This window comes from Daphnia pulex, chromosome 5 (genome assembly GCF_021134715.1).
Source record: "Daphnia pulex isolate KAP4 chromosome 5, ASM2113471v1".
Lineage (NCBI taxonomy): Eukaryota > Metazoa > Arthropoda > Branchiopoda > Diplostraca > Daphniidae > Daphnia > Daphnia pulex.
The window spans coordinates 215894-237739 of record NC_060021.1 but is presented as its reverse complement, the minus strand read 5'-3'; the positions used below and the strand labels follow the sequence as shown (position 1 = coordinate 237739).

At 40.0% G+C, this 21846-nt stretch overlaps 4 protein-coding genes and 1 long non-coding RNA gene across 11 annotated transcripts; 4 read left to right on the top strand and 1 right to left on the bottom strand.

The window, feature by feature from the left end:
- The first annotated feature begins 25 nt into the window (after window positions 1–25).
- On the top strand, window positions 26–2262 carry LOC124194120. The gene is made up of 2 exons (XM_046588176.1): window positions 26–627; window positions 796–2262. The coding sequence occupies exon 2, from the start codon at window positions 798–800 to the stop codon at window positions 1707–1709; it is 912 nt and encodes a 303-aa protein (XP_046444132.1). The 5' UTR covers window positions 26–627; window positions 796–797; the 3' UTR covers window positions 1710–2262.
- LOC124194118 (sphingomyelin phosphodiesterase-like) lies at window positions 2258–7182 on the bottom strand. 5 transcript variants are annotated; one of them, XM_046588173.1, is made up of 11 exons: window positions 6423–7182; window positions 5610–5704; window positions 4855–5307; window positions 4252–4784; window positions 4020–4192; window positions 3768–3959; window positions 3521–3691; window positions 3289–3459; window positions 3011–3223; window positions 2774–2950; window positions 2258–2486 (listed from the first exon to the last, which is right to left on the bottom strand). In XM_046588173.1, exons 2-11 carry the CDS (start codon window positions 5662–5664, stop codon window positions 2429–2431), a joined length of 2196 nt encoding a protein of 731 aa, XP_046444129.1. In that variant the 5' UTR covers window positions 5665–5704; window positions 6423–7182; the 3' UTR covers window positions 2258–2428. The 5 variants fall into 5 exon arrangements, with proteins under 5 accessions (XP_046444129.1, XP_046444128.1, XP_046444126.1 ...); XM_046588172.1 differs by having other exon boundaries at window positions 5610–5701; window positions 6422–7168; XM_046588170.1 differs by having other exon boundaries at window positions 2258–2950; window positions 6423–7175.
- A 471-nt stretch (window positions 7183–7653) lies between these two features.
- On the top strand, window positions 7654–9961 carry LOC124194119 (transmembrane protein adipocyte-associated 1 homolog). The gene is made up of 7 exons (XM_046588175.1): window positions 7654–8277; window positions 8346–8478; window positions 8537–8699; window positions 8758–8954; window positions 9031–9278; window positions 9341–9470; window positions 9536–9961. Exons 1-7 carry the CDS (start codon window positions 8162–8164, stop codon window positions 9683–9685), a joined length of 1137 nt encoding a protein of 378 aa, XP_046444131.1. The 5' UTR covers window positions 7654–8161; the 3' UTR covers window positions 9686–9961.
- A 2402-nt stretch (window positions 9962–12363) lies between these two features.
- Window positions 12364–17437, top strand: LOC124194895. Its single transcript, XM_046589284.1, has 5 exons — window positions 12364–12662; window positions 12726–14208; window positions 14279–14466; window positions 14527–16329; window positions 16433–17437. Exons 1-5 carry the CDS (start codon window positions 12480–12482, stop codon window positions 17147–17149), a joined length of 4374 nt encoding a protein of 1457 aa, XP_046445240.1. The 5' UTR covers window positions 12364–12479; the 3' UTR covers window positions 17150–17437.
- Window positions 17438–17839: 402 nt separating this feature from the next.
- Window positions 17840–19412, top strand: LOC124194923. 3 transcript variants are annotated; one of them, XR_006875079.1, is made up of 6 exons: window positions 17840–18134; window positions 18216–18582; window positions 18671–18750; window positions 18815–18903; window positions 18966–19050; window positions 19133–19412. It is a non-coding gene; the product is annotated as an uncharacterized LOC124194923 (long non-coding RNA). The 3 variants fall into 3 exon arrangements; XR_006875077.1 differs by having other exon boundaries at window positions 18815–18881; window positions 18950–19050; window positions 19133–19411; XR_006875078.1 differs by lacking the exons at window positions 18671–18750; window positions 18815–18903 and having other exon boundaries at window positions 18950–19050; window positions 19133–19410.
- Window positions 19413–21846: the final 2434 nt, after the last annotated feature.

Below are 21846 nucleotides of genomic sequence, written 5' to 3'. Positions count from 1 at the left end.
GGAAAAAAATATTTTCTGTTAGCCGCAGATAAAGATCACGCTAGTAGTGGTGGACTCTGCTATTTGTGGCCAAACTACACAAGGATTTCTTAAAAAATAACATTTAGTTGTTTACAACCGTTATTTGCAAAAATTTCATACGAAAATACTGCGGAAATACCGACTTCCAATTTGACAAAATTCCAAGAATTCAAATAGTTTCGAAAATAGCGTTAACTTTCTTGACACTCGACTCGAGTATAAAATCCAGATGCATAAACCGTTGAAAACGCTAGAAAATAATAAACGTTTACGGCCTACTTGTTAAATTACCAAAAATTAACACTGTTTTCTTTAATTTATTTTACGAAAATAAAAAGAAGTGCAGAGAAAAATGCACGTTGAAAGACGTAAAAGAAAAAAGTAAGCAACATTTGATAAATATGGCAACGCTAACCAGTAACCCCCTCTAGGATACCGTTGGGCTTATTTCGAATTCAAAACCAAACAGTCCAAACTGCTGTCGACGCTCAGTGCCTCACGTCACGTTATCGGTGTGAGGCAATTTTATAGAATATTAATTCACATGTCTTAGATACACGAGCAAAAGCTGACCAAGAACTAATACTTGGCTCTTTTTAAAACACAGTAAGTTTATCACTTTATAAACTTTAAATTATTCAAACCCATGTTTCCAAGGTCGTCACACCAACTGCCTTTTTGTAACGAATGTTAACTGCCATTTTGACTGAAATTTTCAAATTTGTTCAAAATTGTTGAATAATTTCCATTATTGTCCATTATTTGTCACATTAGAAATGACTGGAAGATATCCTGGCAGTGTGAGGGGCAACCCTAGGCTTACACCACTGATGATGAGCAGTTTCTCGAGACTTCATGAGAGTTCTCTTAATCGGACAGCAGATTCTGGCTACCAGTCCAGCTTTGCCTCATTAACCAACTCTTTCACTCCATCGTCAGATGTCTCAGATTCATCATCACGCCTTTATTGCAGCACTCCACTCACCGAAGACTCAATTTTACCCTACACAACATCCAATTTAGACCCAGTGCTAGATACTCCTGTTCAATCAGTTTCGTCAAGCAGGTCAAGTTTCACAGAAGATCGGGTTCCTCTCAACAGGGGGACAACTGCCCTTGATCAAGATTCCACCGAGTGTCCAAATGACGTTCTGAGTTGCTTGATCAGAAGTCGCTGTACACCCTCCATCCAAAGAATCCTGATGTACCTTGGCGATGAAGATCTCATGAGGCTCTGTCAAGTTTCAGATGAATATTGTGGAGCTGTATGTGATGATCAATCTTGCCTCAAACGGCTGTCGAAATTTCTCATTTGCACCCAGCAAAACGGTGAGAATCGAACGACGTTGAGCCACAACAACGACGGCCGGCCTTATGGAGGAGTCCTCCGCCCCATTCAAAATGTGATGCCTCTAACGCAGAGTGGAGTCGTCTGGACGGTCCCGTCTCCGTTGGAAAGCGTCGACATGAACAGCATTCCTCGCCAGCTTCAGACACTGATTGGTATGACCAGGACATTGTCTGAACATCATTGCGTCACAAATTGTCACACTTGCCGTAGCCTCATCGCCGTCCGGCTCCATCATCCCAAATTGGTGGAATGTCAACGCTGTTCTCAACGTTCCGGGCGTAAAATCGGAAGTAGTCGGCCCGTTACGAAAGCGAAACTGTTTGCAACTCACAGATGAGAAATTGTTCCTCTTCAAAATGTTTTTATTTTTGTTTATTTTCTCCTTCATTCTTGTCTGTCCTATTTTTTCAATTTATTTGAGCTCGCCCGAATCGCACACGGCCCGGTCTTTTCTTTTTAAGGAAAATACTCTTTTTGTACATTGGTTTTTACATTGCAAATTATTTTTCTTATTGTGTCCTCTTTTGTTTATACTATATTTAATTTCTATTTCGGTTTGGTACCAAACTTCAGAGAGCGTGATTTTATCTGTCATGAAAAAAAATTTCTTTCCTTTTTATCAATTGCTCAATCGCCATTTTGCTCATCCGAAACTGCCTTTTTAAAAAACTTTGCAAAGAAGACCAACAACCTTCTCATTCCAACAGAAATTGGCATTTCTCTTTCGTGCCTTGGCGCTATACTCTTTTCAAACAAATTTACCGAACAACTTTCTTTGGAAACATAATAATGCTCTCCCTCTTTTAAGTATGTGTCTATACTCATGTGTTGATGCCAAATATAATAATCGTGAATAAATACAGAATGCCATATTATGATGGGAAACACGATTCAATAATTTTTTAATTTGTTTTTTTCATCATTTTTTAATTTATGTACACGGGCAACAATAATATGCGGTAGAAAATGGAATTTGTTTCCTCTTTTTAATATGGTACGAAAAAAAGTCGAGTATCACTTTCAACAAAATCCAGACGGAAAGGCTCTCTCTGATGATCAACCGAATAGGGCTGGCAGATGTGGTAAGGTGAAACCAAGTGCCAACACTGAAACTCTGTCCAATCAATTGAGAATCGTTACAAGACAATAGAAATGGTTGTACACACACTGGTGGGCTGAAATATAAGCGTTATAAACTTACAGCCAAGGAAATAACAATTTTTCAAAAATGGAAGAAAAGAAAAATACCAGCACCGGAAAAATTAAATTAAAAAAACAGATTCCCGCAGATGTCGACCGAAATGAGGCAATTGGAAGATTATTTTTTAGAAGAAAGATCCAACCGAGTCGCCCAGCCAGCCAAATCCTCCCAAAAAAGTGAAAACGGATGAAATAGCGAACCCATTGAAGAGCCACGTTTTCCACGAGGAACTCTTTTTGGTGCTGTCGATTCGCTCCTCGATTTCTTGGCAGGTCAATTTCCGATCGTTGGATCGACCCGATTTCAGATCGCACAGCAACCGCTTCTTGCAATCGGCATCGCAGCTGGGCCGCACAGGTGACGCCTTCCAATAGTACCTACAATAGACAAAACTGTCAGTCTAAAAACAAAATTGGAATTAAAAAGGATTTTTATACTTGTAATAAGTTTGGAAGAGATTGTCGTCGTAGGTCATCCGGTGGACCAAATGGTCCCAATCTTGGGGCGTCAATGACGGCATGCGGAAAGCTTCACGGGCCGTGTAAAGGCGGTACCATCGTGGCGAATCGACATTGTGCCGATTGGCTTCTTGAAGGTCCATGATCCACGTTTCGTGATCGACAACCATTCGCGACGTCCCAGCGTAGTTGCTAATAAACCGTCAAATGAATTTAATCACGCGGGAATTTTTTAAAAAATAGTTGAAATTCCATACCCGTCGACGTGGTAGATTCGGTAGCCTGGATTGAGGCCGTAATAAGGCGTGACTGAAGGTCCGATGTAGGCGATGCTGGAGGCCCGTCCGCGGTAGACTTCGTCGTAAAAGACTTCGTATTCGTCGAAATGAGTGTGGCCGAAAAACTGGCCGCTGATGGTAGCCTCGTACCTATCGCGGATAAAATGTTTTAAATTATTATTCACTTATCGAATTCATGTTTATAAGATACCTGTTGACGATTCGGTAATAATTGTGAGACCAAACTTTGAGGCAATCGCTGTGCCCAGGGGGAATGTGACCTAGAATGTGCACCTTTTCGCCTTTGAGCTCGGCACTTTGAAGTTCATAAACGAGCCACTGAAGCTCCTGGGCTGGATCTGTGCTGTTGAGCAGCAACCACCTGTGGCAATAAAATAAACTCGTTTTTTTTTAAATCGAATCAAACATTTGATAAAACAAGTTTAGCACAGACGAACCAGTTTTTGTTGTTGCAATAGTTCATGTTTAATGAAAGCATTCGGAAGCCTGGACTGACGAGTACCGAATAAAAGGCGCCTTTGCGTACGGTGGGCGAAGTGGAATCGGGCAGCCATCGTCGCCAGAGGAGATCCAGTTCGTCGTAGAGCCAATCCATCGTGTGAGTGGCCTCGATGTTGGGTGGCGGGAAACTAGTCATCAAATGCTGTTTAAGACTCTATATTGACTTTTGTATTATTATAGGCACTCACCTGTTGACAGGTGCGCTTTCATGATTGCCCAGGGCGGGGAAAATTCGCGTATTGGGAAAGTAGAAGGTCAATTGGCGGACAGTTTCACGCAAAACGTAAAGATTGTCGTTGCGTGTTTGATTCCAGACGTCGTGAGGAGGCAAATCGCCCGTCCAAATGATGAAATCGATATCCTAATTTTTTAATCGATAAGTTAATCAATTCAAATTTAAAATAATAAATGAAATCAAACCTGATGGTAATTGGCAATGTGTTGGAGCATGCTTTCGATGGTGTGCCTGGGCGTGTCGCATTTACGGTAATCACCCCAGCGTCCAGCCCCGTTAGTGGGCGAATCGGGAATGCCGTCCGTCAGCCGGCAGCAAAGTGGCTCGTTGCAATTGGCTGTACTTCCTTCGTGATAGTACGGATCAAAATGGGTGTCGGACAGGTGAAGGACCTTCAACGGTGGGCTGCTGACGCCGCCGTTGGGCATTTGTTGGCTAATGAGGGCCGGTTTGGGAATGGGCGGCAGGGCCACTTCCCAGTCGTGGTACGGATTGTAAGGGATGGCGCAAACGTCGCCAATGACGAAACCGCAAATTTCATCGGCCGTCAGAATGAGCCTGGACAGGACGAAAACAACTTCGTCGGCCATGGCCAGGATGATGCCCTCGCACACTCGGCGTGATTCGATTTTCAGACTCATGCACAGTTTGGTGGAGGCGTGAACGATTTCATCCGTCGACTTGCCGGAATCGACGTAATGCTGCAGCAAACCGACACCTGTTGAAATGTTGATGGAATGACGTAACGGGTTTAGATTATATTATCCCGTTTGAGATTGTAGTGGTACCTGCTTTACAAGCCGAGCAGGAAACTGACGTCATCACAGATGTTTCCAATTCTTTGACGACCTGTTTGAGGTCGAACAATTTGACAGCGTTGCCCAGGAAGGCCGGCAATCCACGTGCCCCTCGACCCCGCTCACGTCCTTTACGCCAAGTGCGGTCGTTGGGCTCGGGCAATTCGTTTTCAATTTCCCATTCGATAGCCGTGAAATTCAAATGGTCCACATCGTCGACCAGTTCGGCCCATTTGCGCTCGGCCTTGTCCACCACCGGAGCGATAAGTTCCAGTTGAGCTTCTAATCGTCGACTCTTGTCGTCGTGTTTTAATTGGAGTCGATGGGCGACGACTTCTTCAGCCAATCGGACATCTTCGTCACTGGATGTTCCGTGCGAATAGTATTGCGATTTGTTCTCCCAAAAGTCGGAATTGAGTGGCAATGGCTGGTCCAACGGGTTGCCTGCGTAAAATTGAAAAATCAGCATTAAAAAAACAACCCGCAAATATGTCTATCGGGGTCAGGCGATCAACAACTCGCCTCTGGCCTTAGAAATACAAGAAAAACGATAGCACATCTACTACTACTACTAGACATGGAACAAGCGAATCTAGGTCACACTTGACTCGACATATTTTCACAAATATCAAATAACTCTTTTTTAAAACTCAAAATATTTCAGAAAAGATAAAAAAGTCTATTAGAAAGCTCGTCACTTTCTCGGTGAAATTGTTTATAGTTTTATTTTATCGTATTTTTCTTACCGTAGATGGTGACGAAACTGGCCGACAGTAGAGCCACTAGAATGTAAATAGTCATGATGAGATTGCCAGATGAAAATGTCCAGTCGTATTTTTTCCTGCTCGATATATAAAACGATCAAAATAAAAGACAAGTTGGTTTAAACTAATAAAAGACAAATACAATTTGAGGTTCCTTGACCTTTGGCGACTCATCCTTGCCACAAGGTTCATGACCTCTTCATGGGGTATTTTAGAGAGAAAGTTCTATTTTCTCTCTATCTAAATTTTAAATCCATCCGCAGGGAGGGGGGCCAGTTTGAAAAATGTGAAATAGTGAGGTACTATTTCATTATATTAGATATGGTTTGAAGAGTTCAATAAGAGCACGGAGAAAACACTTTCTAGTCCTTTTCTCTTTCTCTGACCAACACCACCATCAATTGATTACTTTCTAGCGTTTAAAACGACGGCTTGTTATTATTCTACCAAAAGAAAAAGGCTGTATAGTCGGGCCAGTGCCCTCCACACAGACACGGAAGTATAAACAGAAAATGGTGTGGGGGGGCGACGAGATACATCGCAAAGTACCGTTACGAGATCAGCCATTTTCTTCATGGCTAATTCACGGCCACCTGTGCTAGCAGCTCAACACATTTTTATACCTCGACATTTTTTCCCTGAAAAAAACCCAATTTTAACTCGAATGATTCTAGAGCACCCAACAGAAAAACCCCAACAAGTCCCTTGGAAGAAACATTCAGTGTCATATACACCCAGGAAGCCAGAAAATAACAAAATAAAAATGAAGAACTAGAAAAAGGTCTTTGCACCCACCTGTCGTGGGTCAGATGATCAAACTCACCTCCTCCTAATCTGCTCTGGGATTAATAACTCACGTTCACTATAAAAGTGATGACAATGAATAACGGTGATAACTTTATACGACGTACATTATGAATAAATGCCACTTGTTTTTTTCAAAAAATTGTCAATCAATTGAATTTTGGTCGGACGTGTTTGGAGGTTGTGTGCGACTCGGACCGCGGTGGACTTGCAACTGATGGTCCGGTTGGTTGCTGCACCAGGAAACTATACAACTCCTCCAGCTCTTAAAGTTTGTTCCTCCTCCTCTCCCTGTACCATAGGAGTATGCACCTTTTCTTGTAGTAGTATAGACGTTGTTCTTCGATACAGTCAATAATTTACCGTTAGCCTATGGACGATGGCAATTGACAATCAACACAAAAGAATCTATTGTCGTCGTCTGTTTTGCTTCACAGCCAACTGGGAGGTATTATATTGAAACTCTTTTCAAATGTCATGTTGCCTGTATTTACATGTAGACTACACTGGACTAAAATATGTAGATCGACAGTTAGATTCGTTGGCATAATTGAGGAAACGAGTACATATCGTTCTCTCAACTGGAAATGCCTGAAATCAACTCATTTTCACGCTAGACGCACACTAATGATTGTAATTGAAAAGGGTTAAGTACGTTGACTTGTCACGCCCAATTAATTTTGATTAATCAACAAGAACAACAGCAGTACGCAGCAGCAAGGTATATAATCAACAGAACAATAATGAGCGAACAACAAGGCCAATGCCATCTGTACGTCGAGTTACGCACCAATTCACACGATATCACCACATCAAATAATTAGAATGGGTTCGAAAAAAACACAAAGTTTAATGTCATTTTTATTTTGGTGATAACAAGATCATCATCGGCCAACTGCAATTTGTGCTCAGTGACGCCAATTGGGTGTCTTTATTATACCGGCGAATTTTCGTAAACGGAAAATAATGAACAATAACTTATAGTTTAGAATTCGACATAAAATTCACCAAGGAACTAAAATGGCGATTTTCTCACGGGAAAATGAGGGACTCTAATTGACTGGTTCGTAGCGCCGATCGTTTTTTCGTGAATTACTTTAAAGTCGTCTTCAACAAACATTCCGAAATTGACCACATCCGGTGCATGCTCAACTGCGGCTCTCAACTTCCGTATATTATCCGTACGCGATATTAGAGTAAATAAACTCATTTTGCGTTTTTTTTTTTTCTTCGTGTGAAATGTTGCGGCTGTTGCCCCTTCTGATATCCAAAGTCCAAACGATAGGTCGATAGCCATTTGCTCATGTCTTATTGACTTTTGTATTTTGTTCGTTTACAAGAGCTTAGGTGTTGGGCGCTAGATAGCACCACCATTGCTCCCATTTTTACCCCTCCTTCTGAAATCAATATGGAAATAGCTTCTTAACTAATACATATCACTAAAAACAATTAATCCAGTTTGAATCAGCATTTATTATTCTATTTATTGATATTTTTGTTTTATTAATCCGTGGAATAGCCCATTCGCCCCCACCGCCCACCTTACAGGCCTGCAAGCTGTAAACACACTGAGATCTGTCACACGAGACTGGGTCTCTGTTGTAGTAGTCGAATCTCCAATGGTCTTTACCAGTTACCACGGTCTTGACTGTTAACTTTTTACCCAAAATCACGATATTTTGTTTCGTGCCAAAAGTTGTAATTGATCCTTTGATCCTAGTTAATCAAGGATGAACACAGAGTTTCCCTTAGAATCTCCGGAAAACACAACGATTCAACCAGTTCAGCCTAGTGATGAAGATTTTTTTTGCAAGTGGATTCTTTATTATGAAGTGGGATATTCACGGTAAAATCAATGCATTTGTGGAGTGAAAAATCGAATTATTTCTGTTTCACGTGTTTTTATTTTTTCAGAGTCAGGATTTGGGATTTGGCCATTTTCATCCCCAACTTTATTTTCTTCTTGTTTATGCTTGTGCGATTCAACAGAGCTAGACTGAAATTAAGAGCTACATCAAGCCCTATTTTCGCCACATTCTTTAGTTTGGTAATTTACAGTTAATTAAATGAAATAGTTGTTCCATAATTCATGTGTGTTTTCATAGGTGGTTCTTAATGTTCTCATAAGTCTGATTCGTTGCATAGTCTCAATGACTGTGAACGCCTCTTTAGCTGCAGGAGACTATGCAGACAAAGTGTTGTGGATAGTAGTGCGCTTTTTCCTTCTCTCTACAGAAATGAGTGTGGTGATTTTTGGACTTGCTTTTGGTAGGTTTTATCAACAATATGGAAGTAAGATGCCATTTTTAATACATTTCTTCTTTAGGTCATCTTGAAAGTAAAACAAGTATAAGAAGAGTCCTTTTGGCAACCTCGTGTATTTCTCTAGCATTCTCAGTTAGTCAAGGAGCTCTAGAATTTGTTTCTCCAGATGAATCATTTCATGTGCATACAAAGGATTATGATCTGTTTGGCCATGGTGGAATGATGTTTTGGTTTGTTTCATCCATAGTTTTTGCATCAGTAAGTATGGATGAATTTGAATCAATCTGATCAACAGAATAATCCCTTTCATTTTCAAAAACAATTTTTGTTTCAGGTTTATGCAATCATCACACTTCTCCCCTGGTCAAGATTAAGAGAAAGACTAGCTTTGCCAACTAAAAAGAATTTCTATTACTACGTTGCAATCCTATCTGGACTTAACGGAATCCAATGTGTGGGCAGTGGACTACTTCTCTATCGTGTTACGGAATGTGGGCTGTGCATAGTCGACGTCACCACTCTTCTTTATTACACTCTGCTGACACCTTTTGTCTATTACACTTTTTTGTCAGATTTTTTCAGGTGCTTATCAAGTTACATTATTACTCTGTTAAAAATTGTGAAATAATATTTTGAAATTGTAGTGTCGCCCAGCCGGTACTTTTATTTTCGTACAAATCCCAAATTGACGATTCTGGAGAGGAGGAGAGCGTTTCTCTACCTCACCAACACTCGTTCTCGTCCCTCAAAGCGGATTCTGATTACATCTATCAGGTAAATAGATTGGTTCTCTTACTGGCTGAGCATTCACTCCTTTTGACTGTTCATTTTTTTCTTAGGCAAACGGCTTCTATGACAGTACTCAGCTAGATATTAGCTCAACTCCAATTCATCCGTTGTACGCAGTCTCGCTCCGAAGTCCCGACAGTGTTACAGGCTATAGTATCTCTAGTGTGAATGCTGACCATTCCGTCACTTTCCAACAGTAATGAAAGATCTGTTAAAATTGCACTCGAAATTTTCAAATTATCTGAGCCCTGCTTCATATGCTTTTCGCAATTTTTTAAATGTCGACCTGTATATTTTAAGAAATCTTTAAATTGTTTAAGGTAATATGATGACACAAAGAGCTCAACCATATATTCCTAGTCATAGAGATCGCAGATATACTTATTTGTATATTTATATAACCCTTTTCTTATAATCAATTGATGTAATCGAGCTATTTCTTTGAAGGTAATATATTGTGTTATAGAGCAGTTAAACATTCTCGGCAACTGTTTCAATTTCATTGGTGTACAACTCGAAAGAAATCCAGTGCTTGACTGGCTTGACATTCAAAACCTTGAACAACGCTCGTTTTATTACCTTTGAAAATATTCACTCAGCTATAAAGGACTTAATTGGTAACGGAATATTCACCGAGCTAAGGAAATTCATTGGTAATCGAAAATAAATATTCAAATTAGTTTATCCTCAACTCCGAACGCTAGATGTCACTGGCTATGGTTCTAATGAAATTGGAATCGTATTCGTCGTACTACCACTATGGCACGCCGAAACCGACACAAAAAAAAAATGTTAAAAAAAAAAAAAAAAAAGAATCTACTAGCGCCATCTAGCGGCCAAAAAAACAACTACGTGCAAATTTAGCGCTCTTCACACAATTCACTCTGTGTAATCACTATCTGAGTATCTGTAACACCTTTATTGGTGATTGTTTCACATTTCATACGTGTCTTGCTTGTCGTACAAAATTTCTTTTAATCCAGCTTCTTGAAAAACAATCTAGATACGAATCAAGATTTAAGAAATTAAATCCTGGCATTCAGGTAACTGGGCCGTCCAGGGCCGTCTGGAACGGGAACAAGGAGGTCTTCATCGATTGCTCAACCTCACGCTTCGTTATTGAATCTGAGCCCTGATAGCCAGATATATTACGATGGCCATTCGTCCCTTGCCAGATCGGTTCTGTAATATGAACAGAATGAACAGAAGGACGGTCTTTTATCAAGTGCAATCGCGCGTGTCGTTATTTACTTAAAACACGACTTGTGTTTGTGATTAACTTTACAATCTAAACTTTTGAACTCATAAACGTTATTTAGATGTCACCCTTATTTGCTTTCTACGTTCGTGACAGCCAGAACTCACACAAAAAATGCTACTCCAGTCTGTTGGAACGATCAATTTTCTACTTTTTAGACCAAGTAAATTACAGAGTAGCTTAGTTTACCGACGCATGATGATGGGCCCCAAGAAATGTGAGGATGCATATCACGTTATTCTCTCAAGTTTAAATTATTAAGCGCTATCTGACTCAGACAAGCTGTCTTCTAGTCTAGCCATACTGAACTGTCGTCATTAATTGGCACAGGCTAATCTTTCGGCATCGCAATCTTTCCAGCATCGTGAACTTTACGGGGCTTATTTTGTTACGAATGGAGCTGACTTTCAACATCCGCAACAACAAATTTATTGGAACCATCCAACGCTTACTACTTAATTAGTCGTCTATCAATTTAGCGCCACGTAACTATTGGCTAACCCTAATGCCTGTTGTAGGTTTCTTCTTCTTTAACTTCGTAATAGGATTGGTAAGGTGACACTAAACACTACCTAGGAGCCTACATTATTTATTTACCTAAAAGATTTTGTAATTCCTCCCGGGTAATCTGCTTAACCATTTTACTTCACTTATATAGCTGAAAAAGAAATTTTGTACGACAAGCAAGACACGTATGAAATGTGAAACAATCACCAATAAAGGTGTTACAGATACTCAGATAGTGATTACACAGAGTGAATTGTGTGAAGAGCGCTAAATTTGCACGTAGTTGTTTTTTTGGCCGCTAGATGGCGCTAGTCAATTTTTTTTTTTTTTTTTAAACATTTTTTTTTTGTGTCGGTTTCGGCGTGCCATATACCACAGACTAAGAGGAAAAGACCACGATCGTCCCTATAGGGCTGAGAGGAACCGTCTGGATCATGCTCGTGGCTCCCGCTGCGGCGCTGCGATCGACTTGGAGGAGACTTTTCTGTGAATTTTCCTTTATCCCTACTGATTGGAGTCTTCACACACCTTAATTTTAAAAAATTACTATTTGTGCTACATTTTTACTTTTTCCTGTGTAATTTTGTTTGTGATTTCTTGATTATGTAATAAAAATGTCAAATAGATTGGTTTATTTGTTGGTGCCTTAAAAAATTGGTTTTTTAGACACCCTTTCTCGCTTATTTTGTGACGATTTATAATGAATCGTGAAACGATGGATTCTTGTGCCGTTGGGAAAGAAGGACAATTTAGGCGCCAAATGAATAGTCTATTAGTCCAGCGTTTCACGATTCACTATAAATCGTCACAAAATAAGCGAGAAAGGGTGTCTAAAAAACCAATTTTTTAAGGCACCAACAAATAAACCAATCTATTTGACATTTTTATTACATAATCAAGAAATCACAAACAAAATTACACAGGGAAAAGTAAAAATGTAGCACAAATAGTAATTTTTTAAAATTAAGGTGTGTGAAGACTCCAATCAGTAGGGATAAAGGAAAATTCACAGAAAAGTCTCCTCCAAGTCGATCGCAGCGCCGCAGCGGGAGCCACGAGCATGATCCTCACTGGCTGTATAGGAGATAGTCGTCTTTATAATCTTAGTCTGTGGTACTACTGTCGTAGTCTGTGCCTCTGTTTTCAGTGTAGACTGTTAGAAACAATAGTTTTTATTTTGTTGGTAAACATTAATTGCGCATAATTCTCAGTCAATAACAAAAAAAAATATGGCTTCTTCAAATGAAGAGTGCTGCTTTGTTAATAAGAAACTATTAACAAAAGCTGTGAATTTTGAAAACCAAGGTAGTTTGGTTGATTTTGCTTGTGGAAAGCAATTGACAGCGGAACAATTCACTTTGAACATTATAGCTTTCAAAGAACTAGATGTCAAGATACCAGTTTCTTATAAGGTATGAAAAAAAAATTATGTTTTAGCAACTGGAACCCTATTTCTTACTGCTTATTCCATCTAGAATATCGGGATGCTGAAAGAGGTTGCCAATAAATCAACAGCTGGCAGTGCGAGATACAACAGACATGTTGATCCTTCTGAAAGACACGAGTGGGAGATCAGTGCATCAGAAATATGTGATAAAACCTATGAAGGCCTCGGTTTGTCATCCTTGATCAGCTGCTTCTTTCGACTGCCCACTAAACTGATGAATGTCAAAGCACAGCTTCAAAAACTTGTGCTTTACAAACATGGTGGTCAATCGTGCAACAAAATAAAAAACCCTGGTTGCTGTGGTGTTGATGGTAAATTTGGTACTGCGATCCTTCAAGTGCCAGTTGAAGGAGGGCACCAAGGTGGGTGTTTCAGTGTCGAATATAAAGGAAGAAATCAACCCTTTGAAAACCATGCAAGCAGTGACCGAGACTTTTACATCACTACCTTTTTCGACTGTTGCGAATATTTTACGGAACCCGTAACGCAAGGATACCAATTAACTCTAGTTTTTGATCTCATTTGGACAAATGCCAAGATCAGAATTCCCCAGGATTTTCCGGTGTTTCTTACCTCTCTGAAACAAGTTAAAGAAGTACTTAAACCGTGGCTGATTCAAGTCAAGCAGGAAGACTCCCTGGATTCGGAAGATAGCGAAGACTCCGAGTCTGAAGAGATCGAACTTTCTGCTCATAACACACAGCACGATTACCTGTACTCCGAGAAGGAATTGAAAGAAAATATTTTGTTCTTCGTTCTACACGACAAATACGATATTGAAAATTTTGCATTTGAATTCCTTTGCAGTCAAGATAGAAAAGCGGCCGAACTACTCAAAAGCAGCGGTTTCCTCGATATTCACCTCGCGATGGCCACACATTCAATTCAACAAATTTACGACAAAGATTCCGTCGACTTTAATTCTGTTGGAAAATTGCGTTGGATAGATTCTGATGATGTGGTTAGAAACTTGAGCATCGAATTGAATTCGAACCAGCATTTTGTTGGACGGATTGAAGATCGTTTTTCATCGAGTAGAACCCAACTGGATCAAGATAAGAAAATGGAAAATCGAGGAGTAAATACTGAACATCACGGAGTACTAGTAATTTGGCCCAAACATCATTCTTTCCAGATGTACTGCCGATATGGTCTCCAGTCACTTCTCATCCGGATGAGCAAATCATTGGTGTCAGCGCCCAACTGGAAGGAAGAAACGCGACAACAAGCCAAAAACGAATTACGGCAGCTTATTTCGTTTTGTTGCGCCGAACCTGAAAAAGTCTGGACGTTGGCTGGAATGGAAAATGGTGAACTGACGTTAAGATTGTTCCGTTTCTGCATCACCTTGAAGGCTCGTGAAGAGGGCATCAATCTCTTGAAACTGGTCTGCTCCAATTTTTATGAAGAGTCCTGGCACGGCATTGAGAAGTTTGAAGGAATTCAAACCGAGGATGTTGCTCAGACAATTGCGGAATTCGTGTGTGCCGATTTTGTGCGCCAAGTCAGTGGTAATAAGCCTTTGTTTCTTCATTATGTAAATTTGGGATAAATTTTACTGTAGATTTATTTTATTTTTAGATTGGGACGATGTCGCTGAATTAATTAAGCGAATTATCTCTTCAAGCCGGATTATTGCCAAACAGTTAATCCCGATTGTCAAGCTGGGAAAATGTTTTCTTGATCTCAATTTCAAGGAAGGAGCTATAATGATTGGAGAGGCTGTATCTTCCTCATTCACTGATATCGACTTGCTTAAAGCTTCACAAGTATCTAATAATATAATTTCATATAAAGTAATTTCGTTTGAATCATATTTTATTTTGCAGTCAAAGCAGTCCCATGTAGAATCCTATATGGACATGATTGTGGCGTTGGAGATGAATCCTGAAACCGCCAGCAGAGAGAGAATCGCCTCATTTTTTCAATTCTTTTCCAAGCTCCAGTTATCCATGCAGTGTCGATTTGTGCTCGATTTTGAAACCAGATTCTGCTCACATTATTCGAAGAAGCACCGGTCCTGTCAATTCATTCTACATGGTTTATGCCAGAAGATTTTGGCGATTACTTGCAACATTTACGCGCCGTCCGTCAAGTGTTTCGCCGTGGACTTGGTGAGCTGTTTTCTTCGTCTTGGAAATGCCCAGTGGCTTGAAACTTTCATCTCTAATGTGTGCCGAGAGCCGACTGTATCGGAAAGTCAAACATTTATCCTGATGAAGAAGGATTTGATCGAAAAACTGATTACTTCGCCCGTCATCTATCAGTTGGCTACCACTTCTGAACTGGGCCAGTCCGTCATGATTCCTCTCATCTGCAAATCATTTTTGCCTCTTGTGGAGGAGAAGTCAACTGCCATGCCACGCCGAGAAGTGATCCTGGAAATGGTGAGGTGGCTCCTACAGGCAGGCGACGAGTCCCAAACGCATACGCTTCTTCATCACGTCTGTGTTAATGAAATATCCGGAAGCTGGGCCCACCAGGAAAAACAGAAGCTATTTCGAATGCTCATGTCAACGTCTGACATATGGGCGAATTTGAATTCCAGTTCCAAGTTGATGGTATTGAAAACTTGTAGCGATCTCGTTTTGTTGGGGATCTCGGAACAACTATTGAACTCTAGCGACCTTTCAAACAGTACGTCTCTGCTCGTCGACTGTGTCCAATTCTTCGTCGACGTCGAAAAAAATCATTTCTCTGATGCAGAGAATAATCGATTGATTACTTCTAGTGTTCTACAGCAGCTGATGAAAAAGATATCGACCCCACAACTAGTGGAACTTGTTTTTAATCTTGGCTTATCTGCACTTTCTGACATCAAGCAATTACCTCTCTGCATTGACTGGTATCGTAATGCCTGTCAACTCTTTTTTCAGCAAGACTTTGTCCATTTGGTTAACTCCATGGGAGATGGAGTAATAAAGAAGATTTTTGATTGCCTTTTGTGGCTCAACGACGAACGTTGCTGGGAAAGCTTTAAAGTTCAAATTTGTAAATCCTTTCCTTCCGATGAAGGAAATCTCTTTGTGCAGTTTGTAGTCAGCAATGAAGCCCTTCAAGAAACTCTTGTTGAAGCCCCTCTTGGTCTTACCGTTTTTAATCGCATCTTGGATCACTGGATAGAAGAGTCAAGTCCGACAAAGAATCCACCAGCTGTCGACTGGAGTATGCCCCAAGCTTCATTTCCTGCCTATCCCGAAGTAGAAACATTTCTTCGTTCGTCGGAAGAAAGTATGATCTATTCAAAATTTCGTGGCATCAATGAAGCTCGTCAGTTTGGCAAATTACTCGACGACAAATCAGGACCAAGAAATGGATTCAGCGTTCATTCATCCTTTGGCGGAATTGGAAAAAAGGCATTTTGCAAAATAGAGAAGAACAATAGTGATTATGAAATAGTCTTGAAATCATTTCATGCCAGACAATCGGAGCTATGGCAAGTGAAAAAGTTGCGCATTGACTTACAAGAACGCGTCAAATCGATCAGCAGTAAGACAGAAAGACAACTCCCGCTAATACAAGTGCCTGGTGTTGATTTCAGTTTAGCTGTTTTACCGACGATGCCTACTGCACCCATCACAGAAATCGTGCCCATGAATATGCTAAACGAGATGGACATTCCGAATATCAAGGTCGGTTATTGTTGGCCTTTTTCGTTCGTTTCGAGTCTTTTCTTTTGAAAAGGTTCGACGCTTATTTTTTTTCTGAACTAATTACGAATATTTTATTTGACAGGATGGACACATGCTGGTTTCCGTCGGTGGCTTACACCAGAAAATTGGCTCAGACTCCACCCATTCAGTAGGCCTCATGTCACCATTTTCCAATTTCGGTGGCGGATCCGAAACCGTTCCGGCTCGAATGCTTCCGAATCTAGATGACGAGCCTTCGTCGGTTCAATTTGATGTTGTCGACACGAACGATGGGCCAGTGACAGAAGTATGCACACCCAAAAAGTTGAGAAGAAGCCAACGACACACTTCAAATCCCACAGAAACTTCATCGCCGCCTCCACGCCACCGTTCATTTCAAAGTCGGAAATGTGGACGTGCCTTTTACGATGGCAATCGGTTGAAAACTCATCGGCGTAAAATTCATTCCGGAGAGCCCCCCTTCGAGTGTGGGTTTTGCTCCAAATCCTTCAGAGACAAGTACCGACTCGATCGCCATCAGCTAACTCACTCAGGTACAAGAGCTTTTAGATGTGAAGAATGTGGACAGACTTTTTTCACCAGAGACAAATTAAATCGCCACCAACTTATTCACTCAAGAACAAGAGCTTTTAGATGTGGCGATTGTGGACAGACTTTTGTCACCAGAGACAAATTAAAACGCCACCTGGTAATTCACACCGGAGAACGACTAGATTGTGATCAATGCGATAAGACCTTTACTCGGAGAGACAAGCTCTCTAGACATCGAGTAACGGTTCACTTTCACAAGGCTAGCTAATCATGATTTAATTTTCGTTTGTATTTCAACTCATCAAAAGGCCTTGAATCAGTCAACTGGTACACAATTCGCTGAATGAAGTAACGCTCTTTTATGTGATATATTGGCCTAAATGCTGTCCCATTAAAATTATTCCCATCCTTTATTGGTTGACGATCTCAGGTACCTTTAAAATAAGTTTAACTGGCATAAGTGACCTTCCCTATGCAGCCTTAAAAAAATAATACTCTGTACTTAATTGGATTATGCATGTAATCAGTGAAATACAAAGACGATATTCTTTCAAAATGGTGTAAAACTAAAAGAAACAAGAGTAAAATAGTGACGGTTAATACTTTTTATGTGATTGAATGATTGGTTTCGTTACAAAATTAAGGGTACAGCACATTATTAAGGGGGCAGTACATGTTCTAAATCGGACTATCTCTTTCAGTTGCGTGATTCATTTGAGTTTCTAATGCTGTAATTTTGCTGCCACTGCTGTACGGTGACCTTAATTTGTGGTCCTTGTATTTTTCAAAAAAACAAATTTCGTAGACTTTGTTAAGCTTCAGGTTCATAACGTTTAGTTTTAACTTTTAACGTGTGAAATCTCCTCCTCTATGCTATCGGTAAACGTTAACCGATAATCGGTTAACGTCTCATGCCCACGGCGGCACGGCCCCACCCCCACGCATATTCGTATACAGTCATGTTGGAACCACTGTCTGTGTTGCAACTTCGAATACGTTCTGGTATGTCATGGCTATGTTCTATTTCTCGCGTAATACTTTAATTAAAATACTTTATTCCTGATAGATTAAAATTATGAATGTGTAGGCATGTTCTATTGCAACACTAACAGATTATTTTAAGACCTTTGACATCGTTGTTATGTACTTGCCTTGGTGCCACCATCATGGCGGCATGAAGGTGGTTTTCTTACTTCTGTTTTGTTGTCACAAATAGTTTTGCGGTCTAGTTAAATTCATCAATGCATTTTTAGGTAAATTATCGTCAATTTTTAGGCTATATTGTATTGCTTTGATATTTTCGATAATCTTTGTATTTTCATTCTTACTTATAGAACAATGTTTGTGGTTTGAAAAGAAACAGGACACTTCTAGTGTTCTAATGAAAGTTTTCTCTAAAAATAATACAGCATAACAAATAATTTAATAGATTATACAACAACATTGAACTATTTCTTATGTCAAAACATATTTTCTTTACAGTCAATATGATGCTGTTTACCATTGATGATGTTCGATTACTAGTGAAGGCAAATGGATGAGAAGAAAGAGGCTTGCGGTTATCTTCAAGCCCAGGCCAGTAAAATGGCGTAAGAAATGGAGAACCTGTAGATGCAGGGTGTTGGCGGACCCAAGACCACTGCTGCTGGACCACCCAGACGAAGAACAGACACTTCCAACATTCCCTCACCTCATCCCGTGGTATAATTTTTGATTGTTTTGAATTCATTTAAGAAGAACTAGCAATCTCAGAAATTAGGCAAAATAGAGATATTAATTTAAAAATTAGCTTTTAGTCGGAGATCCAAGCCAAAGAATCGATCCACGGGAATAGTGTTCACTCAGATTCGATTTTATCGCCTTGCAAAAGTATTTAATTTCATAATTTAAAAATCTAATGTTATTGAATTGAAGTTGAATTTTAATTTGAAAGGACCTTCATCAAATTTCGAAACTAGAACGCTTTTTTGTTATAGGAAGAGACACAGATATCCTACCGAGTAAAATTCCATTTGAACTACTGTATGTGTAACTCAAATCTATTCGATTGTGGTGGGTTTTACATTAGATCAAGTCCTTGCCAGTGTGGACTAAGTTTGCCCCCAGTCAAACTGATTGAAGAAAATTCGCCGCAGCCGCAAACCTCTTGTGGTTATTCCATGAAAATTGGTGGGTACAAATGCTACCTATTGGAACTTGCAATTAGATTTGAACTCTTAATTTTAGTTTCGGGCACCTTTGAAATCGATAGATTTGGAATTCGATCAAGTGCTGCCGAATTTGGATCGTGGATCGCATCATTCCTTTGGCTGAAGAAGATCTCTGTTTTCTCAGATGACCCGGTCCGTTCACAGCTCACAAATCTGGTCCAGGATCAACTCGCTTATTCATGCCATTTGGGGACTCCTTGGCCGAATTTTCCGATCTCGTACCAAATGAAGTTGTTGTTCACCATTCGACATCGGAAATCACCACAGTTCCAGTGATCGGTAAAAGATTGATTTATCCTATTTTATTTGAAATTGTCACAAATTTGTTTGTTATTTTTGGTTGGTTTTCAGCTCTTCGTCTTGTTAGTGCCTAGAGTCGCAATTCCGACATAAGCGTAAGACGGTTGTGGCGAAGCCACTGCACAACATGTGCACAAGTAACAATGGTTCTATGCAGAAAGTCTGACAAGAGCTTTTTGACGGATTGGACATTGAAAAGATTCCGTTGAGGATTCTAGATAAAGATTTGTGTAAGGGGGGGTCACGATTCGAAGTTAAGAAAAACAATACTGAGCTTTCTTTTCTTTTTGTTTCGATTGATATTCTATTTCTCTTTGCTCGTTGTATACCAGTGTGCCTTTTTGTTGGGCAGGGCGGCAGATATGTTTTGATGTGAAAGGCAAACAGAAAATTATTTGGTTGTCTAATAGTTTGGAGCAGAAAACAAAACGAAAATTGCAAAACGATAGACAATTTATTACTTGACGAGAAGACACCTGGGATTGGGTTTTTATGCGGGGGTTTTTTTTATTACCTTTTTTCCCTTGAATCGCGAAATTGAATCTGGGAGTACGGACCATTTTTCAATTTCTAAATTCACATGCGAAATTGTTCATTTTTGTTTGAACCCCCCTTTGTTAGGTAAATGGTGCATTGCGAATATGTTATGAATAGATTTCGAATTTTCATTCATTCTAAAAATGGAGAATGATGAATGTGTGCAAAAAATGTTATCATAGGGAATGTATGCGCTCTTCACATCGAACCGTCTCTTTTTCATTTTCTTTCTTCTTTGATCGTATTGTCTCATCCTTTTCAAACTAGACGACAATTTTTTGTACTCTGGTGGTTTCGTTTTGTTTTTTTGCCTCGATCATCTGCGCCTGTTGATCCACTTTTCGTTCCCATTAACTATTTTTGCCTTTCCCCTCCCACCGCATTCGATGGATAAAGTTTATCCTGACTCTTGGCCACCGTTTTATTTATTCGAACAAATTGTAATTTGATGGCGTCGGCTATTGCGAAGAGTGGGGTATTTCCCGCAACCGTGAGGGGAAAAAACCTTTGGTTAAATCGTTAAAATAATTTATTTGTGACGGGTTCTAGCTAAATTCCTTAGCTATGCGTATTCACTACTTGGCGAGTTATTGCTGTTGGTTTTGTTGAAAACGAATGTGAATTCGGTATGTGAGTCCTGTTGAAACTGTTTAGAAAATCGCGCAGGTGATGTACGAAGCCCCAAGCCTATTATATCCTTTTGCACTTCCACGATCGCCTGTACAGTCGAATGGCTACCAAGCAACAACACCAGACGGCGCAACATTGGTCCACGCACAAGATCCCTTCCGTTACGTGGTGTGGTATAACTATAACTGTAGGTTTTTTTCCATTTAGATTTATAATTTTGTTTAAATTGGGTGTGATTAATTTTGAATGATATGCGTAAAATTACTAATTTACTGAAAATGTCATCTCTTGCTAATTGCTATTCGAGATTTTGAACGTAAATTACGAAAAATCAGAACATTGGAGATTTGCTCCTCTAGCAGTGCAACGAAATGTCTATATTAAGGGAACAGCGATGTGACGAAAATAACACCACATCTTGACCATTCACTTACAAACCAAAATGATTAAGATAATTACATCGTTCGTGACCGAGATCTTCATTGGGATTATCGCCGGAGTCTTTTGGGTGCATGGATTGCATGGATTCTACGAGGGTTCCTTTATCGACTTGATTACCAGCATCTTTGCTTTTTCGATTCTTGTTTTGATTTTCAACATCGTACCACCAAGTCGGCCAGTAATTCGAGGGGTGTTTAACGACTACAGTTGGATCTATCTCGCCCATTTTGGAATTTCCTCATTTTTAACTGGCCTCTCGCCCTTAATCCAAGCTCTTAATTTCTTCCAAGGAATCAACTTGCCTCTAACTCTCAATCCTTACATCCTACACATGTGTTTCGCCTGGCCTTTTCTGATAAAGGAATACTACTTCAAGAGTAAACAGTATTACATGACCAGAAATGTAAAAGATGACGACACGGAAGACCAAACGTTCGCGATTTTTGACGACGGAGTGTGCTCAATTTGTTTAAGTCCGCATGTCAACGCGTCGCGGCCTCAATGCGGCCATACTTTTTGTTGCAGTTGCCTCTGGAGTTGGCTTAAGGTCAAGACAACATGTCCCATCTGTAAAGGACCAGTCACCGTTGTAACATCCGAGCAGAAACCAAAAGATGAAAACGGCAATGACTTCCAATTTGACATTCTTCTGTTAACGTTCGATTATTATGAGGAACAAGAAATGAATGAGATCTTTGTCAACAGCGTCATTATCTATGGGCTCTACGTTTGTACCGCTTTGCTTTTAGCTGTGTCGTGTGTGTTTCTTGAATGGCTTATTTCAGCGGCAATCAACTAAAAATGTACTCCTCAATACAAATAAGATGGATCAATCGTCTATAACCGA